Genomic DNA, 26300 nt, shown 5'->3' with positions numbered 1-26300 from the left:
CCTTTTTATTCCCTCCTGTTTATGTACCACTTTTGAACCTGCAATCCAATTACTTTGTAAGAAAATGTGTTTTTCTCTTCCTCAGATCTTCCCTCATTCTTTGTTCTTGCCTCTTTCCTCTTCTCTTTTGGTAATCCAAGTTCCTCTTGAGTTAGGCATCTTTTTATCCATACATTTTTGAAGTGTGTGTGTACATCCATGTTTGCATAGGATATGCTTGTTGATCTCAGCATAAAGATTGATCTCAGAAGTTATTGGTGGTCACTCTTTAACAGAGCATCTCATTCTGCAGCTTTTAACCTTTACCTGCTTCTGGTAATGGATCTCTTTTGTTCCTTTCCCTCGCTGTCATCCAGATCCTGTATTTTATGAAATTCTAAAGTGTTGGCTGTAGCTACTGCTATGGTTTTATAGGTTGCAAGTCTTACTCCTTCAGTACTGAGGAGGGAAGCCATCTCACAGGGTGAGTCCGCTGTCCTGGTATTATTCAAACGTTGTTCAACTGCCTTCTTATCCTCCCGAAAAGAGGATGGTAGAGGGTAGCAGGTGGACATCCCCCTGCAGTCATCTGGGTTTATGATCAGATGAGCTTTGAGCTGCAACTACTTTTGTTACTTCTGCCTTACTTAAAGCTAGTAGTTGACCTGGAGACTCTTGGTCAGGTAGTTAACAGTTTCTTAGACCTAAATGAAATCTGATTCACGAACAACAGCGGGAGGTGTGATTTACCTCTTAATTATATCTTAATGTCTCATTCATATCGTTTATAAAGGCTCCAGCATTCTTGCATGCTTTGGCCTTGGTCGCTTAATGTCGGTTCTCCACGCTGCTTGATCTCTGGCAGCTTCCCTATTCAGTCCCTTATCCCTGAGGTTAGACTCTATGACCTTGTCCAAGGTCTTTTTCGGTCTGCCTCTCACAACCCTATCCCTGATGTGCACAGTTCTCACCTTTCACACCTAATTGTCATCCTCCATCTTTTCAACATTCCCATACCATCTCAGTGTACTCCACATTGTCACAGTTGCAATGGATTCAAGTCCCATCCTTCCTCTCAACTCTTGAATCGCAATGCTAGCCCCCCTAGGTCCTGCGTTCAAGGGTGCTCTGCACATCTATCTGATCATTGTCATTTATGTAAATCTGAGTCTATGAATATCCTCTTCCTGTTCTCCCCAAGCCTCACAACCATACAGCATTACACTCTTAACACATGCTGCATACGATAATCCCTTAGCATGGAGGGAGAGTCCTCTCGGTGTTAGGAGAGGCAGCAACTCCCTGAACTTCCTTCATCCACTCCTTACCATAGCTAGAGAGCTAGCTCCAGTTCCACCTTCAGCACATAACATGTCTCCCATATAATAAAACTCCTCTACACACTCAAGAGACTCTCAAGCAAGATCAGTCCTTCCATGCCTGACAGTCTCCACAAGCTCTCCCCAACCTAGCACACTAACAAGATTAGCATTATTTCACAGCCTACCTTTAATACCACGACATCTCTTATGAACCCATTTATCACAAACTCTGCACAGGATGGAGTTACTTCTGAAACCCTGGTGGCAAACTGCACATGGCCACACTCCCCCCGTTTTGAAAGCACCACTACCAACCCAAGTTACCATCACTTTTGCCTTATCTGCATTTACTCTCAAGCCCTTGTGCTCCTTTCTGTCCTTCCATTTCCTATTTTTTTTATTTTTCCCCCCTTTCATTCATTAGTCAACACCAAGTCATCAGCATACAACTTCTCCCAAGGGAGTCGATTTCTGGAGTCAGGAGAGAGCTTCAGGGACCTTGATAAACAGCAAGGGGCTCAAGACTGACCCATGATGCATGCCAACATTAATGGAAAACTTATCATTTATCATTCATTCTCGTCTGGGTGTGAGCACCCATTTACACAGCCATAACCACTCCTACTGAGCCACTCCTCAATCCCAAACTTTCTCATTGCTCATTTCACCACCTGCCTAGGGACTCTGATGAAAGCCTTCTTCAAACCAAGGAAAACAAAGTATAGCTTCTTCCTTTTTCCTATATACAGTGCATTTTTCCTGAAGCTTTTGGACAGTAAATGTGACATCAGTGGTCCCTTTGCCTGACAAACCCAAATTACATCTAGCTGGCATTTACTCTTTCCCTTGTCATACTTTCTAGGACTCTTTCCATTACTTTCATTTCTGGTCCACAAATTGTTTTCTTTATATTTTTCTCTCCAAGGGATCACCCTGCCCCTTATACACATTTATAATCACACTTCAGCCAGTCATCTAAGACAGCACACTGACATAAAATCAAATGATCAGATTAGTAACCAAACCTGCTCCTGTATCTCCCAAGGCCTTAAATATTGCAGCAGTCAACTCTGACACACACACTTCCTTCCCCAACTGTGTCCTGTCTGTTGCTCTGCTCGTAATATCAGCATTAATCAAAGTCCAAGGGCCAGACTCTAGATCCACTGACTCCAAACCTTCCCTTTTCCATTCAAACTCCTTTTTTTGATGCTTACTTTTTTTTAGATTAAAGGAAAAATGATATACCTGTAATGTAATCATGACCTCTGATTTTTGTTTATTGCAGCTTTTGACATGGCATGATTCCTGATAAATTATCAGTGTTTTTTTTTTTGTAAATATTTTCTACTAAAGGGAGTAGTCATGTAAACATCCCTTGTACGCATTGGACTTTGGCTTCTTAGCCACAGGTCTCTGCACCTCAGAAGGATTAAGGAATTTGCTGTTAGGTTGTTGCTGATTGTTATCTCACTCGCTACTCGTATTGTTACAGTGGTGAAGCCAGCATTGATGGCAGTATTAGAGAAGTACAGAGATGCTGAACAGTCTGAACGTGACAAGAAGAAGAAGGAACAGGAGAGCAGCAAACCACCACTGCCATCCACTGATATACCAGTGTCCCAGAGTACTCTCCTCCTCCGCAACAGTAAGTCAGTAATTACATGGTTTCTATGGACACTGCCAAATATTCGTTGCCTGCTGCTGGAACAAAAGGACCACCAGTCATTTCTAAGTGCTCACTAGTAATTCCACTTTCCAAGGTACTGTACATAATCCCACTTCCCTCCATGTATTTGATGTTCACCTGGGGAAAGTTCCGCCTTATACACTTGCCTGCCAGTTCGGACCTCTATGCGTGAGACAACCACAAGTGAAGCAGTAGCCAGACACTCAAATGTCTGGTACCACTGTGTGGGAGGGGAGAGGTTAAGGGAGGAGGATGGCATGGGGGAGCTGTTAGTTCCTACCCCTCCCTCTTCTATCTCCATCCTTCTCACACAGTTACCAGATATATGAATGTTGGCTACTGCTTCGCTAACACTTGTCTCACATTTACTGTTTCGAAGTGGTGAGCTGGTGTATAATGTGGAACTTTCCCCGGCTGTACATGATACAGGTACATGATCTTTTAACAGTTGAGCCAGAAACTGGACCTCTCTGAAAACTGCCCATTCCCTCAGTAACAACAAAAACTCATAAATTTGAAGGAAAAATTGAAGATTCCATAATTTTCATAGTTTGTATATTTGTCACTTTGTTTTGGTGACACTATGGTGTTTCCCACCCAATTCACACAGTAACCGGGTGACTTCTCTTTTCCTTCCCACTCAGCCACTCCCTCAGTCAAGGCTTGAGTTGTGGTGCTGTTAGTTTACCTACCAGTAGCATTATACATCTCGCCAATATTCGTCAGTTCACCGTGCATAAAAGACATGGTGAAAAGAGTGTGAGGGCCTTGGTGGTGTAGAGAGGAAGCACACATCACTCTGTAATGAGAAAGGTGGATACATGAAGGAAATTTGACAGGTGACTCTGTGAAAGCACCAGTTAATGGATATACAGAGATAGCCCAGTTATCTAGGCTATATGGTGTGAAGGGGCGCCTGAATGGTCCAAAATCACGATTAGTCTGGTGGAAACAAAACACAGTTATTGTTAGACTAGTTTATTTACCGGTAAATGTACACTTAAAGCAGCAGAAAGACTTTACTAATTCATTTCATATTCTTCCAGCTTGTTTCTGTATTTTCTGACTAATTTCAGTTTGGTAAGTTGCTTTTTCCTGCTGAAAAATTTCCTCTCTGTTATTATTGTCGTGTTCCTTAAGCCGTACCTATGAATGTTTCCAGCACAGTGGAAGAAACTCACGTACTCAAAGGTGGATTTTGTTCCCCAATTTCCCAGCTGGAGGTTAGGTTAGGTTAAATTATTAGGTACAATTAAGCTAAGTTAGGCCTGGTGTAGCTAAACACTTAGGTGAGAATAGCTCCTTCTGCCATTACGTTAACAAATCAAACAAGAGTAGTCACAGCAGAACAGCTAAAAACAACAGGGAAACAGATTTAACAAGAAATGTTTATTTACCAACCCAGAAATACAGTAAGACCTCATTATAACGGACTAATTGGTTCCCAAGCCATTCTGAAAAAAGCGAAATTCTGATAAAAGTGACATCTGGACTTCCCCCTGCTAACCCAGACTTTTCCAATATATCAGACAATAATCCGGATTGCACCAATGGTTTTTAAACTGTTTTCATTACCACTGCAGTACTGTACTGTATTATACCTTCATGGCAATAATCATATGGTATAATATATATAATAATATTGTTTTGTATACTGATAGGCATGTCTTTTATTTACCTTATTATGGTGAACATAGCGGAAGTGTTCAGGTAGTCTGGACTGCTTCTGGCTTTATCAAACTTTTTCCGATATACAGGCATACCCCAGTTTAACGATGTAATTGGTTAAGTAAAACCCTATCGTTAGGCGGGGTATCGTATATCGGGATTGAACATGTAAAGCAATGTGAAGCATTTACCAGCCATGGTTTCCCCCCACACAAGCCCAAAACCCACCCAAAAGAGTCGAAAATCAAGTTTAAAGCCAATCTAAATGGCCTAATAGCTGTCAAGGAAGCTAACCCAAGCCTAACACCTGTAAATAACTCACCAAAACCAACAAATAAAATCTGAAAATTGTCAAATATGTCTTGAAGAAATCAAGCTTAGTAAACTGTACTCCAAAATGACAATGTTCACCCCACCTATGGCTAAAATACATTGTCTAAAAACAGTTTATAAATCAACCAAAACACATAATTTTATCTATCTATCTATCTATAGCCCGACGCCCTAATCCCGCAAAGGGTGGCCGCAGACAAAACGCCTCCAAGTCGCTCTGTCACCCACCATTTGACTACCCTCCCCCCAACTCACCCCCCCCTCCTTCATATACCTCTCAACTCCATCCCTTCACCTCATCCTTGGTCTACCTCTCCCTCCTCCCACCTCACCCACATACACCCTCTTAGTCAGTCTTTCATTCTCCATTCTCTCCACATGTCCAAACCACCTCAGTGTATTTCTCCTAATCTTCTCAATCACATCCACATCCACCCCACAGCGTTCCTTTACTTCTTCATTCGTCAACCTGTCCCTCCACGTCACTCCACATGCTCCTCTCAAGTAACTCATTTCCACTGCTCTCACTCTTGACTTGTTCCCCTCTTGTAAGGTCCATGCCTCGCTTCCATACGTCAGGGTAGGGATCACAATACTATCATGCAGTGACTTCTTAACTTCCATACTCACCTCCCTATTTCTCATCACTGCTCTCAGTGTACCAACAACCTTCCTTCCCTGCTGTACCCTTTCACGCACTTCATCCCCCAAAGTTCCATCCTTACTCATCACACTACCCAAGTACTTGAATGCACTCACATTCTCCATATCCTCACCATCCAACCTCACTGCACACTCTGTGACTTCATTCCTCTCAAACACTATAACTTTACTTTTGTTTACATTAACTTTCAGATTCCTCCTCCTACACACTGTCCCAAATTCATTCACCAAACCTTGCAACTCCCATTCATCTTCACTCAACAGCACTGTATCATCAGCAAACAGCAACACCGGAAGCTTCCAAATCTCACCCTCATTCATTAGAGCCACCCCCACATCCACTGCCCTACCCTGCACCTCCTTTACAACCCCATCCATGTATATATTAAACAGCCATGGAGACATCACACAACCCTGTTTCAGTCCCACCTTGAGATCAAAGAACTCACTCAGCTCACCATCCATTCGCACCGTAGCCCTTGCTCCCTCGTACATACTCTTCACAGCACTCAACAATTTCCCCTCCACTCCATATATTCTTAATACCTTCCACATACCTTGCCTATCTATTCTGTCATAAGCTTTCTCCAAGTCCATGAATTTTAGACTATCATCAAAATCAGAAAAAAAAAAAAATTAAAAGCCATCATTAAACCAGGGTATGGCCATCACTAGGCGGGGTATGGTGGTATTTCTACCCTCATCATTAAGCCGGGGTATTGCATCTAGGGGTATAGTATATCAAGGTATTACTGTATAGGAATTTAGTCTGGTAGCTCCTGTTTTCCAGTAAAAGTGAATTCTGGTCTATTGAAGTCCATTATATTGAGGTCTTATTGTAATTAGAAAAATACAAAAGACCATCAGGAAGAACTGATTGGGTAAGGTGCTTTTACTGCTTAAAGCAAAGCATATGTTTAGCCCCCTCAGTGGTCGTGAGCTCAGAAATTTATGTGCTCCCGTTGCCAGCCTTGGGACCATTTTTTTCAAAGTTCTAAAATCTCTTACAGTTGTGAAGAGACTTGTCTAGTGCACCTAGCTTTTTTTTCTTTTTCATTTTTTCATTTTTTCATTTTTTTTTTTTTTTTTTCTAAATGCATCCTGTGATTTGCTGTGAATTGTGAAAGAATTAATAAAATTAGAGCACATGTTACTTTAGCTTGTAGACATATTGGCGAAAACATCTGAGATGAAGTGAACGCCTGACTGCTTGGGATGGTAGAGTAGGATCGTGTAAACATACCAGTGGCCTTCATTCCCTTCCCATAATTGTTCAGTTTTTTATAGCTCACCCTAACTCAGCGTCACTGATGCCGGTACAGTAAAGGGTTGTTCAAGGCCGGCATCAATGAAGGGGTTAATGGAATACATTATTGTTTGTATCAGTACTCTGTCTTTCACATATACACATAAGAATGTACAAACGAATGAGGAGTAAATGTACACTTTAAGGAGCAGAAATAACTGTATGCTCGGTAGTCTCCGTTTCCTGCTCTGGTGGTGGCAGGCGAGTTCCGGGTCATAGCGGTGCGTGGCCCGGACGGACTTACGTCCCTGTCACCCGGAGTCAGGCCGCATTCTGTCTGCCCCTCCGTAGACTCCTTCTGGGGGTGTTGTGATGCCCTCGGTTGCTATACGCGGCATTTTACCACCGTTGTCGGGGAAAAAGTCGCGTAACCGTGACTGGAGTAAGACTTTGGTGTTGTTGGTGTGGTGCATTGGCTGGAGGTGTTGGAGGAGGGCATTCCATGCTGTGGTGGCAGGGTTTTCATCCATTTGGGTGTCGCAGGTAATGAAGAGGGTGGATGAGTCAGTGGTGGTGTGGAGGAGTCGCAGGCGGTGGAGGGGGCCACGGACTCGATGTTTGTGTCCGAAGGGAGGCGCCCATGTAACTCGTCGTATTCTCATGTTGGTAGGTCTTGTCTCCTGCAGAGAGCTGTGCTGAATGCAGGAGACTGCCAGGGAGTGTAGAGTTTTATGACAGGGCAGTGCGACATTGTGTCTTTGGGGAGTAGTGCTGGATGGGATTTGTGCCTGGTGTAGGATGAGTGTGATGGGGCTCGTGTTAGGAGAAGGAGTGTGGTTTTGCAGTGAGGTGGGTGGTGTACTGTAGGGGTGGTGGCATATCTTGCGGGTGGGCGTGAAAGGCAGCCGGAGCGTGTGATGGTGGTTTTTAGGGTGGGTATGGGCGTGAAAGGCAGCCGGAGCGTGTGGTGGTGGTTTTTAGGGAGGGTGTGGGCGTGAAAGGCAGCCGGAGCGTGTGATGGTGGTTTTTAGGGAGGGTGTTGGCGGTGAGGTGGGCCTGAGGTGTTGGTCTGTTCGAGTTGTGTGTGGTGGGGAGGTTGAAGGGGTGCGTGGGGGTGGAGGGGAGGCAACGGGGCCGGGGGTGGTGAAGGGCGTAGGGCGGGGTGAAGATTGGGCGGGCGGAGGAGAGGTTGGTGCGTGGGCGGAACACGTGGTGCTGTGCGTGGGGGATGGGGAGGGCAGCGGGGAAGGGGTGGGGGAGTGGTTTGGAATTTGCACCATTGGCAAGTGTTCAGGCGAGGTGTGATGTGGCATGACGGATGGGTTGATGGGAGGAGACAGGGAGGTGGAGGCAGGTAGAAAAGGCAAGGGGGAGATTTAGCGGTCATAGGAGTCATGGGGAGGATTGGCGGCTGTGGGGAAGGTGGGGTTGGGGTTGGGGAGGTGGTAGTGTATCTTGCGGGCGGGCGTGAAAGGTGACCAGAGTGGGTGATGGCGGGAGTGGGTGGTGAGGTGGGTGTGCAGCCTTTTGGTGCTTTGGCTGCGTGTGGCTTGGCGGTGGAGGTGGTGCGCCTGGGTGGGGTAGTTTTGTGCGGCGCTCCAATGGTGGGCGTGGGCGAGGTGATGGGGCTTGAGGTGGGTGGTGTGTGAGGGTGCTCTGGTGTTGGAGGTGGGTAGTGGTGGTGAGGCGGCATTAGATGTGGAGGGTGAAGGAGCTGGAGGTGAGGAGGTGGGAGGCTGGGTGTGGAAAAGAATTTGTGGCGGAGGTGAGGCGGCAGGTGTGGTGGCGTGAGGTGTGGGTGGTGAGGAGGGAGTGCGGGCTTGTGGCACCATCCTGGTGTTTGGTGATGGGGTGGCTTGGGTGGTGACAGGGTTCTGTGCTCATGGTGTGGGGTGGGCGGTAGGTGTGAAGTGAGAGGATGGTGCGGATGTGGCGATGGTTGCAGGTGGTGTGCGGTGTTGGAACCGTGGTGGATTGGTTGGGGGTGGTTGTATTGGCGGCTGTGGTGGGGTGGCAGGAGCTGAGGTGTGGGGTGTGGCGGATGGCGTGTGGTGTCGGAGGCGAGGTAAGGTGGCTTGAGGTGTGGACAGTGAAGGAGCCGGTGGGGGGGGGGGGAGCGCGGCCTTGTAGCTTCGTCCTGATGTTTGGTGATGGGGTGGTGTAGGTGGTGGCAGGGGGCTGAGCTCATGGTGGCGTGATGAAAGCTGAGGTGCGGGGTGTGGCGGGCGACGAGGCATCTGGTGAGGTCATTAGGGATGAGTTGGGGGTCCGTGGGGATGGTGAGGTTGAGGGTGGGGTATGGGAGGTGACCGAGGAAAAGGAGGTGGGTGAGGGTGAGGGGGAGGAGTGTGTGACGGAGCAGGTGTAAGGGTTAGTCATGTTGGCAGGGAAAGCAAGTGGTGGTGAAGCGTGGTGGGTGAAAGGCAGTAAGCAGGAGATGGTTTTAGGAAGTAGGTTAGGAAAAGGGAAGGGTAAAAGAGAAGAGATAATGGGAGGAGAGTGAAACGAAACGTTCCCTGTCATAGACTGGGAGGGGATGTGAGGTGGCCCCCGTCAGTATGGGGGCTGTGGGGGGCGCCTTCTGTGCCTTTTCCTTCGGGTTTTGTTCCCTCAGGCTTGGGGCAATCAGTGTATTATGGGGCGGCTTGTAGGTGCCCTTGGGTTGTTCTGCTGCCCGGGCAACTTTTAGCTGCTCACGGATGTCGTGAATAGGGCATTCGTGGCTGGAAGCAGAAATTCCCACGGGTTAATTGCAGTGATGTCTGTGGGAAACTGATTGATTTCGCCAATGTGTTGAGGAGTGGAGTGGATGGCTAGAAGGCGCCTCGTCAATTGGATATCTTTATCCAGGTCTCCCGTCGGGTCATGTATTATAAAATGTTCTTTGACAAAACTGGTGAGGATCCTGATGAGTGTGTTAAATATAGCTGTCCCCAGGTTTCATCATCTGCCTCCGGGTAGGTGGCGGTGACGAGTCACCTGGCCTGGATCAGAGTGTCATCCAGGTTGCCATCGTGGGTCAAACTATCCAGCTGAGAGAGTGCCACTATTCCCAGTGAGAGTGTAATGGCCTGGATTACGAGTTTCGTGAAGTTTTGCCATATGAGTCCTGGGGCGATTTTTGGCGCGATATTTGTTGCCGCTTTACCCAGTAGTGGAAGTGTAACTGCTATTTTCTGTTTGTCGTCCTCAAACCCGATATCTAGTAATGGCTTAATAATTGCTAGATACATGTGGACGTCGTATTGTTCCGGGTCGAATTTAGGCAATTGTACATGAGGTTTGGCTGCCATTTTGCCGGTATTCCCTGAGTGCCTCTCTCGTATGCCCGGGTCAAGAACCACCGTTTTCCACCAGTGTTATGCTAGGTGTTTAAGGGTCGGCTTCCCGTCCCTGGAATGCCTATACTGCAGCTGGGTTCCCTGTCTAGACTGGAGCTTAGGAGAGTAAGAGAGACTATCTATCTATCTATCCATCTATTGCCAGACGCCTCAATCCCGTTTGGGGTGGCCACAAACAAATCGCTTCCAAGTCGCCCTGTCCCCCGCCATTTCACTCCCCTGCTCCCAACTCACACCCCCCTCTCTCATATACCTCTCCACCCCATCTCTCCATCTCATCCTCGGCCTCCCCCTCCCTCTTTCCCCCTCCACCTCACTCACATACACTCTCTTCGTCAGTCTTTCACCCTCCATCCTCTCCACATGGCACAAAAACTCGGGCAACAACCTTACACATATGTTGGTAAATTCTAAATGTGGAACAGGCAGATGTCACAAACAGGAATCTAGACAATTATATAATGTGTACAAAGATTGGGAGTAATAGTATCTTGCAGGATACTCTTGGGACAATAGTTCTGGATAAAAGTGAATAGTACAGTGAACAGCACTTAAGGTGTTGGAGAGGGGAATCGGTCATTGTCGCTTTGAGGGAAATTTACACTGGTTGGAATAGGCAGCTTGCCCATAGGTCTTATGTCGCTGAAGAATTATATTACTAGAGCCGAGGTACACATTCACTCAGGTCACTGTAATCACTGGTCGGCTTCTCTCACTCTCACTGTTTCACTGTTGGTCTATACTTCCGGCACTGTAGCTCTGATAGAACTTGGTCTTAGTTTCCCTCTAATATCTAAACACACTGCCTGATGTCTAGGTCACTGCTTCACAGTCACTGCACTTCCACTGTCACTCACTATTGGAACTGGGTAGGGTGGCGGCATTGGCGGAGGGGGGTGGGAGAGCTCACAGTCCGGTTCCTGATGAGAGCTGAGCTCCACCAGAGGCCTTTGTGTCCTGCGGCCACGGGATCACTCGTAGGGGTGTCCTCTCTCATCCGGGGCTGCATGCGGCGAAGGGCCTGCACTGTCGGGACTGGGAACTGGGGTCCGGCCCTCGGGACTGGGGCCGAAGAGTTTCCTGAAGCACTCACTCAGGCGCCTGACAAAGGATGAGTGTCGTCTGCGTCGGGGTGGGGACAGGTCTTGCCCGGGGGTCCTGGGGGTGGCCTTGGGGGCCCGTCGGCTGTGGTCTCCTGCTACCAGGGACGCCATCAGGGGGGGGCTGTGGCGCCGTCCTCCATAGGAGTCTATCAGGTAGGGTCCCTCTCTTAGTTGGCTGTGCGGAGAATAACCCTGGGGATAGTACAGGGCTCTCCATGGATCCTTGAGGCTGAGGCCTTCCTCTTGAAGGTTGCCTAGCTGGTGGTGGTCAGTAGGGTCGTCTGCACCCCCGCCGGTTGGCAGGTCTGATGGCAGAACGTCCTCTCATAGTGGAGTCACAGAGGGCAAGGGGCTTTGGTGCTCCTCCCCGGCATGGCTGCCAGCCGTCACTGAGATCCCGTGGGCAACAAAACGAGGGTGGCTACTGGCTGTCCCTTCGTCGTAGGTGCGGCTACCAGCCGTCGCCTGTGCCGGACTCCCTGACAGGGGTGCAGGCAAAGTGAGGCTACTGGCCGTCACTTGCCTGTCGGCACAGTGACCGGCCATCACCTGAGCCCCTTATGGAGGACGACGTGCCGACGAGGAATGGCTGCAGGCCATCTCCTGCCGACAGGCACTGCTACTGTCCATCGCCTGTGTCTTGTTCTCTGAGACAACTACAGGAGAAGAGGGGACGTACCCTTCTTTCCCCAGCGCGGCTACTGGCAGTCGCTGGTTCCTGTTGGGGGTGTAGCAGCACTAGACGGGGGAGCGGCTACCAGCTGTCTCTTACCGTGTAGCCTGGCTACAGGCCGTGGCCTTTTAAGGGCACAACTACTGGCCGTCGCCTGAGCCCAGCTACAGGCCGTGGCTCTTAGGGGGGAGTGGCTACTGGCCGTCTCCTGCAGGGCAGAGTGGCTGGAGGCCGTCTCTGAGAAGCCTTCCAAGCAGCTACTGGTCATCTCACAAAAGGTGTGGCTACTGGCTATTGCTGGGGTTCTGCGTGGAGCTAAGGAAGTAGCTCCATCCCGATCCTGCCGAGGGTCAGCTTGCCCGCAAGGTAGTCTCCATTTCCTGCTATAGTGGCAGCGAGCGAGTTCTGGGTCATAGGGGCGTGTGGCCTGGGCGAACTTACGTCCCTGTCACCTGGAGTCAGGCTGCACTCTGTCTGACCCCCCGTAGGCTCCTCCTGGGGGTGTTGTGATGCCCTCAGTGACTATACCTGGCATTTTAGTTGGAATTGTGGTTGGGATGGTGATGTGGCTGCTTGATGATGGTGGAAGCACAACTATACTAGTGATATATCGGATACCAAATTTTAGAGTTCCGCGCAGGCGGAGAAGCTGGATGTCTATTTCTCATAAATTGCTGTTGCAGGTAAAACTGCGGAGGTTAAGATATAAATTTTTGCGGACGCAGACACAACTGTGGATTATTTTTACCTCCATGTCCACGGTTGTGGACACGGATTTTTTTTTTACACATATTACAGTACATTATTAAGAATGTAAGTAAAATACAGTATTAAGAATATATGGAGTAGATGGGAAGTTGTTGAGTGCTGTGAAGAGTATGTATGATGGTGCTAAGGCTGCAGTGCGTGTGGATGGTGAACTGAGTGAATTTTTCTCTCTAAAGGTTGGGTTGAAACAGGGATGTGTCATGTCTCCATGATTGTTCAATCTGTACGTGGATGGGGTAATAAAAGAGGTACAAGGTAGGGCAGTGGATGTTGGAGTGGCCCTGGTGAGTGTGGGTAGTGTTTGGAAACTCCCTGTACTGTTGTTTGCAGATGATACTGTGTTGTTGAGTGAAGACGAAGGGGAGCTGCAAGGCTTGGTGGATGAGTTTGGGAGTGTGTGAAAAAAACAGAATCTAAAGGTGAATGTAGGGAAGAGTAAAGCAATGGTCTTTGAGAGAGGTGAAGTCAGTGAATGTACAGTGAGGTTGGATGGTGAGGAAATGGAAAATGTGAGTATGTTTAAGTAGTTAGGTAGTGTGATGAGTAAGGATGAAAGTTTGGAGGGTGAAGTGCTTGAAAGGGTACAGCAAGGACGAAAGGTTGCTGGTTCCTTGAAAGCAGTGATAAGAAACAGGGAAGTGAGCATGGAAGTGATAAAGTTACTACTTGACAGTACAGTAAAACCTCGATATAACGCACTTCAATAGACCAGAATTCGCTTTTATCGGACTCGAGGAGCTACCGGACTAAATTCCTGTATATCAGAAAAAGTCTGATAAAGCCAGAAGCAGTCCGGACTGCCTGAGCACTTCAGGTATGCTCACCACAATAAGGTAAATAAAAGACATGTTTATCAGTGTACAGTACAGTATTATTATATACAGGTAAGCCCTTAATTCACGTGAGGGTTAGGTTCCCAGACCCTTCGCGTATGTGGTAAATTCGCGTATATGTTCTGCCCTTGTGTGCACATAATTATGCATGTCTATATGTATATTACATCTGAATAAACCTGTTTATGCACTACATACACCTTATAAACTAGCATAAAGTATTAAAAACAACAAAAATGTAACAAATTTAAAACTGAAACCTGACAAGCACAGGCGTAGGTGGAGACACTTCAGCAGTCTGGTGCACTAGCCCTCACTGCCTCCTGTATACTACATTCTGCCTTCTTTATTTATGAACAGTTGACTCATTCACCCCAAACATGCGGTTACAAGACAATTCACAGGCATAGGTGGACACTCTTTAGCAGTCTAGTGCACTAGCCCTTCTCCCGTATGCTACGTTCTCCTTCTTTATTGTATGAACAGTTGACTCACCCCAAACATACGGTTCTGAGACAATTCACTATCAAGTCAATTCACCATCAAAACATGGACAATTCCCCGTCATTCTATTAATATACTTATTATTGATTAATTAATACTTTAATAACAAATTTTCAGGGGGATTTTATAACTCATATAAGTAAAAAACTAGTGTACTGTACTTGCTAAATAAACTGGTATGTAAATAAATGACGGGGAATTGTCCTGATGGAGAATTGTCGCCGACATTCCTCCCTGAAGTTTGTCCAACACTTTAACTTTCTTTGTCAGCAACATCACTTTACAAGTCAGTTTTGGTGTGTTACCACATGCATCACTAGCACTACGCTTATACCCAGTGTTGACAGACAAGGCAAGCAATTACTGGAAGGCAGAAAAATAAGCCACAAATAACGATTTGCAAGTCATGCATGGTTCGATCGTTCGGCTCCCACACACACATACACACACACACACATACATATATGTGTGCACACGGGCAGCAGGTAGGCATTTTTTATACTTTATTTATTTCTCTTGTATAATGAAATTACTTATTTGAATACTATAATTTTGTTTTAATTATTGTACGAAAAATTCGTGGATAACCGAAATCGCGTGAAAAAAGTTCGCGTGAATTAAGGGATAACCTGTACTGTATATTGTACCATTTGATTAATGTAATGAAGTTATAACACAGTACAGTACCACAGTGGTAGTCAAAACAGTTTAAAAACGTTCATACGATCCGGACTAATGTCTGATTTATCGGAGAAAGTCCAGATTAGCAGGAGGAAGTCCGGATGTCGCTTTTATCAGAATTTCGCGTTTTTTGGACTGGCTTGGGCCCCAATTAATCCGTGATAGTGAGGTCTTACTGTATTGTGATACCAAGTCTAACGTATGGAAGTGAAGCTTGGACATTGTTGGAAGGGCACAAGTCAAGAGTGAGAGCAGTGGAAATGGGTTATTTAAGAGGAGCCTGTGGAGTCACATGGAGAGACAGGCTGACAAATGAGGAAGTGAAGGAGCTTTGTGGTGTGGATGTGGATGTGATAGGAAGCATTAGGAGGAACACACTGAGGTGGTTTGGCCATGTGGAGAGGATGGAGAGTGAGAGACAGACGAGGAGAGTATATTTGAGTGAGGTGGAAGGGGGGAGAGGGAGGGGGAGGCCAAGGATGAGATGGAGGGATGGAGTGGAGAGGTTTATGAGAGAGGGGGGTGTGAGTTGGGAGCAGGGCAGTGAAATGGCGGGGGACAGAGCGACATGGAGGCGATTTGTTTTTGGCCACCCTGAATGGGATTGAGGCGTCTGGCAATAGATAGATAGATAGACAGTACATTAATGCAGTATAAAGTGATGAGGCCAGTGTTGTGGGAACACTGCTGCTGGCAGAGCGATAACAAGTACGGCAGGTGTGTTTACCAGTGTGCGTTGTAGCTGCGACTCAAAGCTCCAGTTAAACAGAGAAAGAGAGAGGAGAGAAGGAAAGAAGATAAAAACGAAAAATAAATTAAAGAGATATAATAAAAGAAGAGAGGAATATATATCTTTTGATAAATTAATAACTTTTAAGAAATAACAAAACTCTTGTCATGCTATGAAATAGTATTGGCTGTAGTCCAAACATGCCTGTATATTAACATAGCACATGTAACTATTGCAACACAGAGAGAGAGAGAAAGAGAGGAGGAACAATGAGAGACGGAGGGAGGAAGAGAGCTAATAGAGAAGAAAACAGAAAGAGGAAAAGGGACTGATAGATGAGAGGAACAGAGAGGAGAGTTCTGGATGAAAAGGGGAGAGAAAAATAATTATGGTGAACTAAGTGAATTTTTCTCTTTGAAAGTTGGGTTGAAACAGGGATGTGTCATGTCTACATGGTTGTTCAATCTGTACATGGATGGGGTAATAAAAGAGGTACAAGATAGGGTAGTGGATGTTGGAGTGGCCCTGGTGAGAGAGGATAGTGTTTGGAAACTCCCTGTACTGTTGTTTGCAGATGATACTGTGTTGTTAAGTGAAGACGAAGGGGAGCTGCAAGGCTTGGTGGATGAGTTTGGGAGAGTGTGTAAGAAACGGAATCTAAAGGTGAATGTAGGGAAGAGTAAAGTGATGGTCTTTGAGAGAGGTGAAGTCAGTGAATGTACAGCGAGGTTGGATGGTGAGGAATTGGAAAATGTGAGTCCGTTTAAGTACTTGGGTAGTGTGATGAGTAAGGATGGAGGTTTGGAGGGTGAAGTGCTTGAAAGGGTACAGCAGGGAAGAAAGGTTGCTGGTTCTTTGAAAGCAGTGATAAGAAACAGGGAAGTGAGCTTGGAAGTGAAAAAGTTACTACATGACAGTATTGTGATACTAACTCTAACGTACGAAAATGAAGCTTGGACGTTGTTGGAAGGACACAAGTCAAGAGTGAGAGCAGTGGAAATGAGTTATTTAAGAGGAGCCTGTGGAGTCACATGGAGAGAGAGGCTGACGAATGAGGATATAAAGAAGTGTTGTGGTGTTGATGTGGATGTGATAGGAAGCGTTATGAGGAACACACTGAGGTGGTTTGGCCATGTGGAGAGAATGGAGGGTGAAAGACTGACGAAGAGAGTGTATGTGAGTGAGGTGGAGGGGGGAAGAGGGAGGGGGAGGCCGAGGATGAGATGGAGGGATGGGGTGGAGAGGTATATGAGAGAGGGGGGTGTGAGTTGGGAGCAGGGTAGTGAAATGGCGGGGGACAGGGCGACTTGGAGGCGATTTGTTTGTGGCCACCCCAAACGGGATTGAGGCGTCTGGCAATAGATAGATAGATAGATAGACAAAAAGAGAAAGGAGAGATATGGGGTGGGTGAAGATCAGCAACCTCCATGGTTCTTTGACGCGGAGGTAGATTATTATGCAGAGTTATTATTTGAAAACACGGTGATGGATAATGATTTGGAGCTTTTGTTGTCTGAAGACTCGGATGCGGATTGTAATGCAGACATTATTTTCACTGCGGAGGCGGAGGCGGATATCTGATACATCACAAAACTATACTTTTTTTTTTTTTTTTTTTTTTTTTTTTTTTTTTTAAGGTGAAGATGCATTTGACAGGTTGGTGATGATTGGCTGAATGCCTCATGTTTGAATAACATCGCTGTATTTTAGATAATTACTAGGTTTTGATTCACATTACAGTGATGTTATTTGGACATGGTACATCTGGCCAGTCATCATCATCCTGTCAAGTGCATCTTCGCCTTGATAAAAAAGCTGAGCATAGGCCAAATTGGTGGCCAGGTGCAGTTTGACTAATTATCGAATCAGCAGTCATTTACCGAATCGGCATTTTTAATTTAAAATTTATATCACCATGTAGATACATACAGTACATACCTAATTATCTGAAATCAGATTTAAAAAATCATCTGCATAGTTTAACTTTTAATAAAAAAATCAGGATTTAGAATGAAAATGTGCTGAAGTTAGCAATAGTTCCCCTTTTAGATTGCCAACATGCCTTGAATGATTTCTGTTTTGGATAAATATTGATTTATGCGTGAATATTCATTTAAAGTTCAAATAAATTTACAGTAAATCCCTTGATTATCTGTACAACCCGTATTTAGTCATGCTCTGTATCCATTCATTAGGCCTTGGCTATATTATAACCATAACGGGATTTATTTGTCCGTAGCCAGACATAAAAGCTCCAGCTTCGGTGGCTGGCCGGCTGACAAAGTAAAAAAAAATTCATTCCATGTCTCACCGGCCTCTCTGTCCATGCAAGGGTAAGGGAACTTCCCACTAGTGCGAAGGTTCACCAGTCCAAAATGGGCAATCAACATTTTCAGCAGCTGTTACCACATTGTCATTTATTTGACTTCGTCCAGAAGTTGCTTTAATAATGATGCACAAAATTTGACACTGCATTCCAGTAACTATCAATATCTCTGTTTCCGCATGTATACTCTGCTTTCAATGCCACCAACCGATTCTCCAGTCTTTGCCAACGGTGAGCCCGCCTTGTTGGATGACATCTGTGATTCATAGCACCGATATTACTTTCAGTAATGGCCTGAAGGTCTTTAAGGTGACATACAAATATCCAAATATTTGGATGGCTGACTTCTACGCGGTTATTCCATGCCTGATTAGTGAACCTTCGAACTAGTGAACCCTTCTCAAGGGTAATAGACCCTAAAAGGTGCGCAGCAGTGACTTTATGGATCCCTGACGTGTGGCCAAAATCACCTGGCCACCCAAGCCGGCCTACAGTCAGAAAAGTGCATTCGCTGGCTCACTGGCCTCTCTCTCCACGCGCTGGTAAAGACCATAACTTGCAAGATAAGCACGAACAGCTGTACAGATCCGTAACGCATGGTGAAAATCACCCAGCCATCCCAGTCACTGGAAACATACCGGCATCCATCCATCCATTCATCATCCAGTCCTATGTTGCCTCATGAGGAGCATAGGAGCCCAGGACTAGGCAAGTTGGTTCTGACATTTAAGATGAGAGTGACCAACCTCACTCATCCCTGAGTGGCATTACATGAGCAATAAACCCCCAACCATCCCTTGGATATAAACCTACACAGGCTCAATCCAATTTGGAGTGCCTTAATTACCCACTAAACCACCAGGTGCCATAATTTGGTTATACGGAGATAGCCCAGTTATCCAGGCTGTATGATGTGAAGGGGTTCCCAAATAGTCCAAAATCATGATTAATATGGCGGAAACAGAACACAAGTACTGTTAGAATGATATGTTAACCGTACACTTGAAGCAGCAGAAAGACCTTACCGGCTCAGTTCATATTCCTCCAGCTTGTTTCTGTATTTTTCTTATTAGTTTCAGTTTGGTAAATTTTTCATGATGAAAAATTTCCTCAGTTATTATCATCATGTTCCTACAATTGTTTCCAGTACAGTGGAAGAAACACAACGTACCCAAAGGAGGATTTCGTTTCCCAATTCCCCAACTGGAGGTTAGCCTAGGTTAAATTATTAGATGCAGTTAAGCTAGTTTAAGCCAGGTTTAGTTAAACACTTAGGTTAGAACAGTCCCTTCCGCCATTACATTAATGAATCAAAGAGTTGTCACAGCCGAACGGCTAAAAACAACGGGAAACAGATTTAACAAGAAATGTTTTTTTTATGAACCAAGAAATAATAAGTAGAATATAACAGACTATCAGGATGAACTGATTTGGTAAGTTTTGCTCCTACTGCTTAAAGCGTATGTTTAGCCCCCTTCAGTGGCCATGAGTTCAGAAATTGGCGTTCTCCCGTGGCCGGCCTTGGGATAATTTTTTCACAGTTATACAGATGTGAAAAGACTCATCTGGCACATCTGGCTTCCCCCCTCTCCCTTAAACCCAGCCTGTGATTTGCTATGATACTTGAAAGAATAAAATTAGGGTGCATGTTACATTAGTCTGTAAACACTAGCAAAAACATCTAGGATGAAGTGAACGCCTTCCCATAATTATTTGCAATTTTTTTATAGCTTGTCCTAACAGTGTCACGGACGTCAGTACAGTAAAGCATTGTTCAAGGCCTGCAGCTACGAAGGGGTTAATGGAATACATTATTGTATCAGTACTCTTTCTTTCACATATACACATAAGAACAAACATAAGAATGAGCAGTAAATGTACACTTAACTATAAGGACCAGAAATAACTGTATGCTGTCAGTCAGTCTGAAGTGTGTTGGGAAGAGCGATATTGAATGAAATATATGGAACTGAATGCTAATTTACGAGAACTTGCGGAATGAGAGTAATTTTTTTTGTGCTTAGCAAACATTTTTGTTCCATTTCGTCCCCTGAATTTGTGAAACCCATAAATTTTCATTTGCGCATACTGCCTAAGACTTCACCAATTCAGTTCATATTCCTCTAGTTTTTTTTTTTTTTTTCCCCAGAGGGTGGTTAATTACCTTCTCTTGCTGAAATATATCCTGTCCTATTATCATCACATACCGTAAGCTGTACCTACGACTGTTTCTGATATAATGAAAGAAACTTACTCAAAATTAGGGTCCATGTTACATTAGCATGTAAACATCAATGAAAACATCTGGGATGAACTGAACGTCTGCCTGCTTGGATGGCGGCATAGGGTCGTGTAAACACACTAGTGGCCTTCGTTTGGTTACCGTAAAGCCCCTATCACACATACGCGACTCAAGGCCCGACCGCGGCGGGACTCAAGGTCATGTCCTAGTTGGCTCCCACACCTCTCGACTGGCCCTGAATCTGATCTGCTCATGACTGTCTCACGATTGGTTGTGACGTCCTCAAGAACGCGACCAGATCACAAGGCGACCACGAGGCGACGGAGCAATGAGTCTTCAAATTTGAAATTTTAACGGATTTTTCTCGGCCATGACTGCCTAAGAATGCAACACGACTGGTGACGCGTCCAGAGAATGCACCCCCCCCCCCCCCCAGCATTCCCCGACTCAGGGTCTGGTTGCAGTCTGATCGTGGTCTGGTCATGGTCAGTGACTCTTTATGCAGTTGTAACGTTTTTTTGTCGGCGACTGCACGCTGACACGCAGCGACCGCATCACGACACATCCAGTTGAGCTAAGACTGCTTCAGGACTGACCTACGACGCTCCCGACTATAACGCAACTGTGACCTGACTTTGGCAAGTCGTAAGGCTCGATGAGTCGTCCCAGCAGCTCACAACCTCCCTCAAGAGTCCGGGCTTTGTTGGAGAATCAAGGGACAATCGATGACAAAAGCCATTACGACCTTGAGTTGCCCCGTGGTCAGGCCTTGAGTCGCATATGTGTGAGAGGGGCTTTATTGTTCGCAGTTTTTTTTATAGCTCGCCCTATCTAAACGTCACTGACACCATTACAGTAAAACGTTGTAGAAGGCCGGCAACTATGAAGAGGTTAATGAAATCCACCATTGTATCAATACTCTTTCAAACATACACATAAGAATGAACAAAAGAATGAGCAGTAAATGTACACTTAACTTTAAGGAGCAGAAATAACTATGCTCAGTCGGTCTGAAATGTGTTGGGAAGTACGTTATTGAATGAAAAATGTGAAACTGAATGCTGAATTACGAGAACATGTGGGATGAAAGAGTTTTTTTTCTTTTTTTTCTGATAAGCAAACATTTTTATTCCATTTTGTCTCCAGTTGTGAAACCCATAAATTTTCACCTAAGCACACATCCTAAAGACCATACAAGTTCAATTCATATTCCTGTATTTGTATTCTTTGTTTTTCTGACAATTTTGAGGATGGTAAATTACCTTCTTTTGCTGAAAGATTTCCTCCCACTTATTTTCATGACGTTCTTTAACCCGCCCCGTCCCGTCGACGTATGGGTACATTGCAACATTTTCCATTTGCCAGTCCCGGCGACATACTGGTACGTCGTGCAATAGCAAGGTCCCTAATTTGCACAATTTTCAATTTTCGCGCGTGATTTTTCGTACGTATACACGGGACACCTTCATCTATTACTCTACAAGATGCCAAGCAGGGACAATGCCTTACACCGCATAACCTCCCCCTTCCCCCCCTCATGCCATTGTCTCGGCAATTCGCCTGTTACCAGTGACCTGGCTAGTAAAGATATTCAGGGCCAGAGTGATTCCCCAATCGATGACAATGTGGAGGACAAAGTTTACATAGCATTAGAAGAAGAAACAGCCAGAAATAATGATCAGGTAATGTGGCAAAAGAAGGTCAGGTATGGTGATTAGTTAGTGAGTGGAACAATGCTTATAATGCCTATATTACTGCTTCAAAACCAATATACTCTCATACTACATAAAAATTTGTACCAAGTAAATAAATAAATACCGTTTATGAGTTGTGTGAAATAGTTACCCTCCCATAGAACTCGTTTTCTTTGGTGCCAGCCTGTTAGAAAACCCAGTCAGGTAAGGAGGTACTCCTACCTAGATCGAGTATATTAAACCTCAGGTGAGTGATTTCTCTATGAATTTTCGATGTTTCTCACCAAAAGTGGAGGTTTTAGCCAAAACATTTTTTTTCAAAACTACCTTGGGATTGGGGGATGTCAGAGGTGCGGAAAACCTCGGGACGTGACCGGTTAAGCTGTACCTACGATTGTTTCCAGCATAATGGAAGAAACTTACTCACTGTACTTAGAGGTGGATTTTGTTTCCCAGTTTCCTAGCTGGACCCCAGGTTAGGTTAGGTTAGGTTAGGTTAAATTATTAAGTAATTAAGCTTGGTTAGGTTAGGTTATCAGTCGCTGACCAGACTCCACCCACCACCCTTGTGATCGAGTTGTGCGGAGGATGTGTGGGTGGAGTGTAGACTCACGCTCGTTTCCCCATGACTCGCTCTCTAGCAACCGGATGCTTGCTGTTTAAACTGGAGCTATTGTACAGATAATTTTATGTATCACTGAACCATTTGGTCATGGCCCGAATAAATGGTTTTCTGGTGTACAGGAAACCATTTGGCTTGTTGCTCAGTGTAGAGTCGCCCATAGGCAGAAGAAGGAGGAAAGAATGAAGGAAAGACAGACTGAAGAGGAAAGAAGGAAAAGAAGAAAGGGCAGACACTCAAAGCAGCACTACATCGAGTGAGTGGATGGTGAGAGGAAAACAGACATAAACCACAAGGTGAGTGAGAATGGCTATACTGGTCCCTACTATGATGGAAATCCCCTGGTCACCTCCATCACGAGTAACATTCCCAAAGTGCACAAGGAAGACGGAGGGTAACCCAGATGGTTAACGAGAATGGCTGTACAGATCCCTACCAAATGGTCGAAATCCCCAGAATAGCCGAAAACTCCTGGCCATGCATGGCTTCCGCCCACTTACCAAATGGTGAAAGTCGCATCACCCTCCAGATTACTTGGTCACTCCATAGGCCTATGATGTACAGAGACCCAGTACTTCTGACACATCACTTGCATCCTTATAGCCAAGCGAGAATAGAGGCATGGCAACACCGTACACTCCAAAGTGCTACCGCGCCTCAATTCCCACGTATGTCTCTCCACATGTGGATGTGCTTGGTTGAGGTTTAACATCGACAGCTTCCATTGTTGGGTTTGTGGTGGTGCCCTACCTTCTGCAGGCCTTCATCCTCCTCAGTGGTGTTCTCGTGTGGGTGATGATGGCCCTGCCACCACCCGAGAAGTGCAAGAGGAGGGTTTCGTCTCCGGAGAAGTGTGAGATACTGGGCAAGGTTGACGTGGGCTTGCCAACTTCACGCATTCTGTGTAATTTGATTTGTCCCCCTCAACTTCCTCTGATATCAAGAGATCACATGACAAGCTTACTCAGTACAGTCAGGACTACAGAGTTACAACCAGGGAAAGCTACCAGAAGGTGATTTTCCAGCTCTGCTACGTCATCATCAACCAGTCAACTATGGTTTGATTCTGCCAGCAGCGAGATGCCAGCGTGCTTGTACGTGGGACCGAGTTGAAGGCTGCAGCCGAGAAGTTTGCACGCCTGCACAACCTTCACAACTTTATGGCATCTGAGGGTTGGCTCTCCTGGTTCAAACTTCGATATGGTATATGGTGAGGCATTGGATGCAGCAGTAGAGGATGTTAGGCCATTTTGCCAGAAATTGCCGTGCTTGATGGAGGAGGAGGGCTTTGCTCCTAGTTGGGTGTACAGTGCTGACAAAACTGGCCTGTTCTTCTGCTGTGTGCCCACCAACACTCTGGCAGAAGAGACGGGGAAGACTGTGCCTGGTTGGAAGTTGTCCAAACAATGTGTCTCAGTGTTGTGCTGTGCCAGTGCTAATGGAATGCACCATCTCAAATCTGTTATTGTTGGACATGCAAAACAGCCACTTTGTCTCCGTGGATTGATGGATAGCCTTCCTTTTGTGTGGTACCATTCTGTGAAGGCCTGGTTTGCCATGTTGGGCACGCAAAACAGCCACTTTGTCTCTGTGGGTTGATGGATAGCCTTCCTGTTGTGTCATACCATTCTGTGAAGGCCTGGTTTGCCACAGAAATCTTGTAGAGAGTGGTTCCACAGACACTGTCTAGGAGGTTGTCTGTTATCAGGTAGAGGAACTTGGAATCTCTCTTGGCCAGGCTAAGGCTCTCCTGGCCCTCGACAATGACCCAGTGCAGAAGAATTTGGTTGTTGATGAGGGGCGGATTAGGTGCAGGTTTCTGCCATCTAATACGACTGCTTTCATTCAGCCAGTGGACCAATGTGTTATCATGGCAGCCAAGAGACTGTACTGTCAGAGGTTCCTCGATGAGGTGATGGTGGTGCTTAAGGACAAGGAAGGGGTCGACACACGTGGGGAGTGAACCTTGGAGAATCTGCAGCGTTATAACATCAAGTCTGCAATTTTCAACTGGGCCAATGCTTGGAAGGAAGTCTCCATCAAAACCTTGGAAAGTGGTTGGCCTTGTCTCCTTCAGGGATGCAAGGCTGTGCACGACTTTGAAGGATTTGACATAGACAATTTCCACCTTCGGCAATGAAACGCAGGCGAGGAAGTTGATGTCAACTACGTGAGGGTTTGGCTGGATAACGATGGCAGCGATCCAGGTTATCAGACGTTGTCTGGCAGGGAGATTGCTTCTGCTGTCTCTGCAGGACCAACGGTGGAAAGCGATGAGGACGAGGACCCTGACTCTGAGCACCGTGCCACTCCATCACTTCTGTGTCTTGGTTCAGTGGGCTGGCATTGAGCAGGTGCTCAAGTATGCCAAGCACCGTCAGTGTGACAGTGAGTTGGTGCCATTCATGCTGGCCATGGATCTGTGGGCAGTCAGGGACGTTGTCATCCTCTGACAAAATCGCCACACATATCATCAGATGGTGATCAACTCATTCATTAAGCCTGCCACCCCCATGGGTGCCAACCCCTTTTCCCCACCATGACCACCACCACCCACTTGACCTCAGTCTTCACTCTCAGACCCACAACTGAGTACATCGACAGCTGTTGAGTTGCCATTAAATGTGAGCTTGCAGCTGTCTTCAGAGAGTCTTGAGGTGGTTCGGGCTCCATTGCCTCGCTGCACATCCTTGTTCATTGGTTGGCTTCAGCAGGTAGAGGGGGAGGAGTTCTTTGACCTTTGCTAGGTTGCTGTGTTAGCCACTAGACCACATGGGATAAGTGAACACCTGCTACAACCTGGTGGGTCACGATGCCTGTCTGCCGTTCATTAACCCCTACACCGCGGGCATGTTTACCGATGTTTTGCGTGTGCCATGGGGTTATTCGGGCTCCGACAGACTCTCAAAAAATATTTGTTAAAAATCAGTTATTAGTCCTAGAATATTAAAATTATATATGCTTATGGCACATACCTTCAGCTTTCTCCTGGAATGTTTGTTGAGCCTTCGTCTGTTACCATAGGACTTGTGGAGACCTCTGAAGTTGGGTAACGAAGTCTCCACTTTACACTTCCCGACAACCCGTAATATGATTACCACAGCCAGATATTAACACTATAAACACTACTCTATGATTTTCAAGTAGTTTGGGATCCATATTCCAAAAAAAAAACCCACTGGGGAAGCAATGAAAATTACGAGTGCGTCTGACCGTCGCACTTGCGCTAGTTCGCTCTTAGTACTCTGTCATTTATTATTCATAAAACCCCTCACACTTTATATTTCTATTACTATATAACACTTATATATATCTACAGTCTTTATCCATAAGTTTCCTTCAGTAGTATTAGTTTATTGTCACTGTAGGGATTCAATTTCTTTCAGTAAAATACATAGCACTCACTTTCTCATCCTGTATACTAGCATTGAGAGTGAATGTCACTTTCACCTTCACTCTCATAACTCATAGTATTCAGACATGCTAGTGTGAAACTTTCACTTTCATTACTCCTAGGGTATATACTCGTATTCTTATAATACTACTCATTTACATTTCTATTTACGTTCTCTATTTTATTTACGTTATTTACATTTCTATTTAATTTACACTGTGTTATGCACTGTCACTTGAAGTAACTTATAAAACTATTTTCCACTGTTCACGTATTTTTACATTCATTACTTTCACTTGCTGTTTACACATTATTTACAATTCCACTTGCACTGTTTTACTCAATAGAAAGATTGTAGTCACTCTTTCATCAATTGTCAGCCCTTTACCTCTTTCCACACGAGGTTTAGTAGGGGGTAAAGGTCACAGGGCCCTTTGCATGGGGGTGAAAAGTCCCTGAAGCTAGCAAGAGCGAACAGACGTACCTCC

The 26300-nt window shown here is 45.7% G+C and overlaps 1 protein-coding gene across 1 annotated transcript in view; it reads left to right on the top strand.

Annotated features, from left to right (window-relative positions):
• The window catches only part of HUWE1 (HECT, UBA and WWE domain containing E3 ubiquitin protein ligase 1), a 1134422-nt gene that overhangs the window by 803901 nt on the left and 304221 nt on the right, over positions 1–26300 (top strand). Inside the window, exon 41 of the mRNA XM_080273518.1 lies at positions 2797–2949. Coding sequence (XP_080129644.1) covers positions 2797–2949 — 153 coding nt within the window. The remainder of the gene's footprint in view (positions 1–2796; positions 2950–26300) is intronic.

This window comes from Coenobita brevimanus, chromosome 55, assembly GCF_032717465.1.
Source record: "Coenobita brevimanus isolate Jiangsu-jjx chromosome 55, ASM3271746v2, whole genome shotgun sequence".
In the NCBI taxonomy this organism is placed as follows: domain Eukaryota; kingdom Metazoa; phylum Arthropoda; class Malacostraca; order Decapoda; family Coenobitidae; genus Coenobita; species Coenobita brevimanus.
Note: the sequence above shows the minus strand (reverse complement) of the source record. Positions and strands in the feature narration are given on the sequence as shown.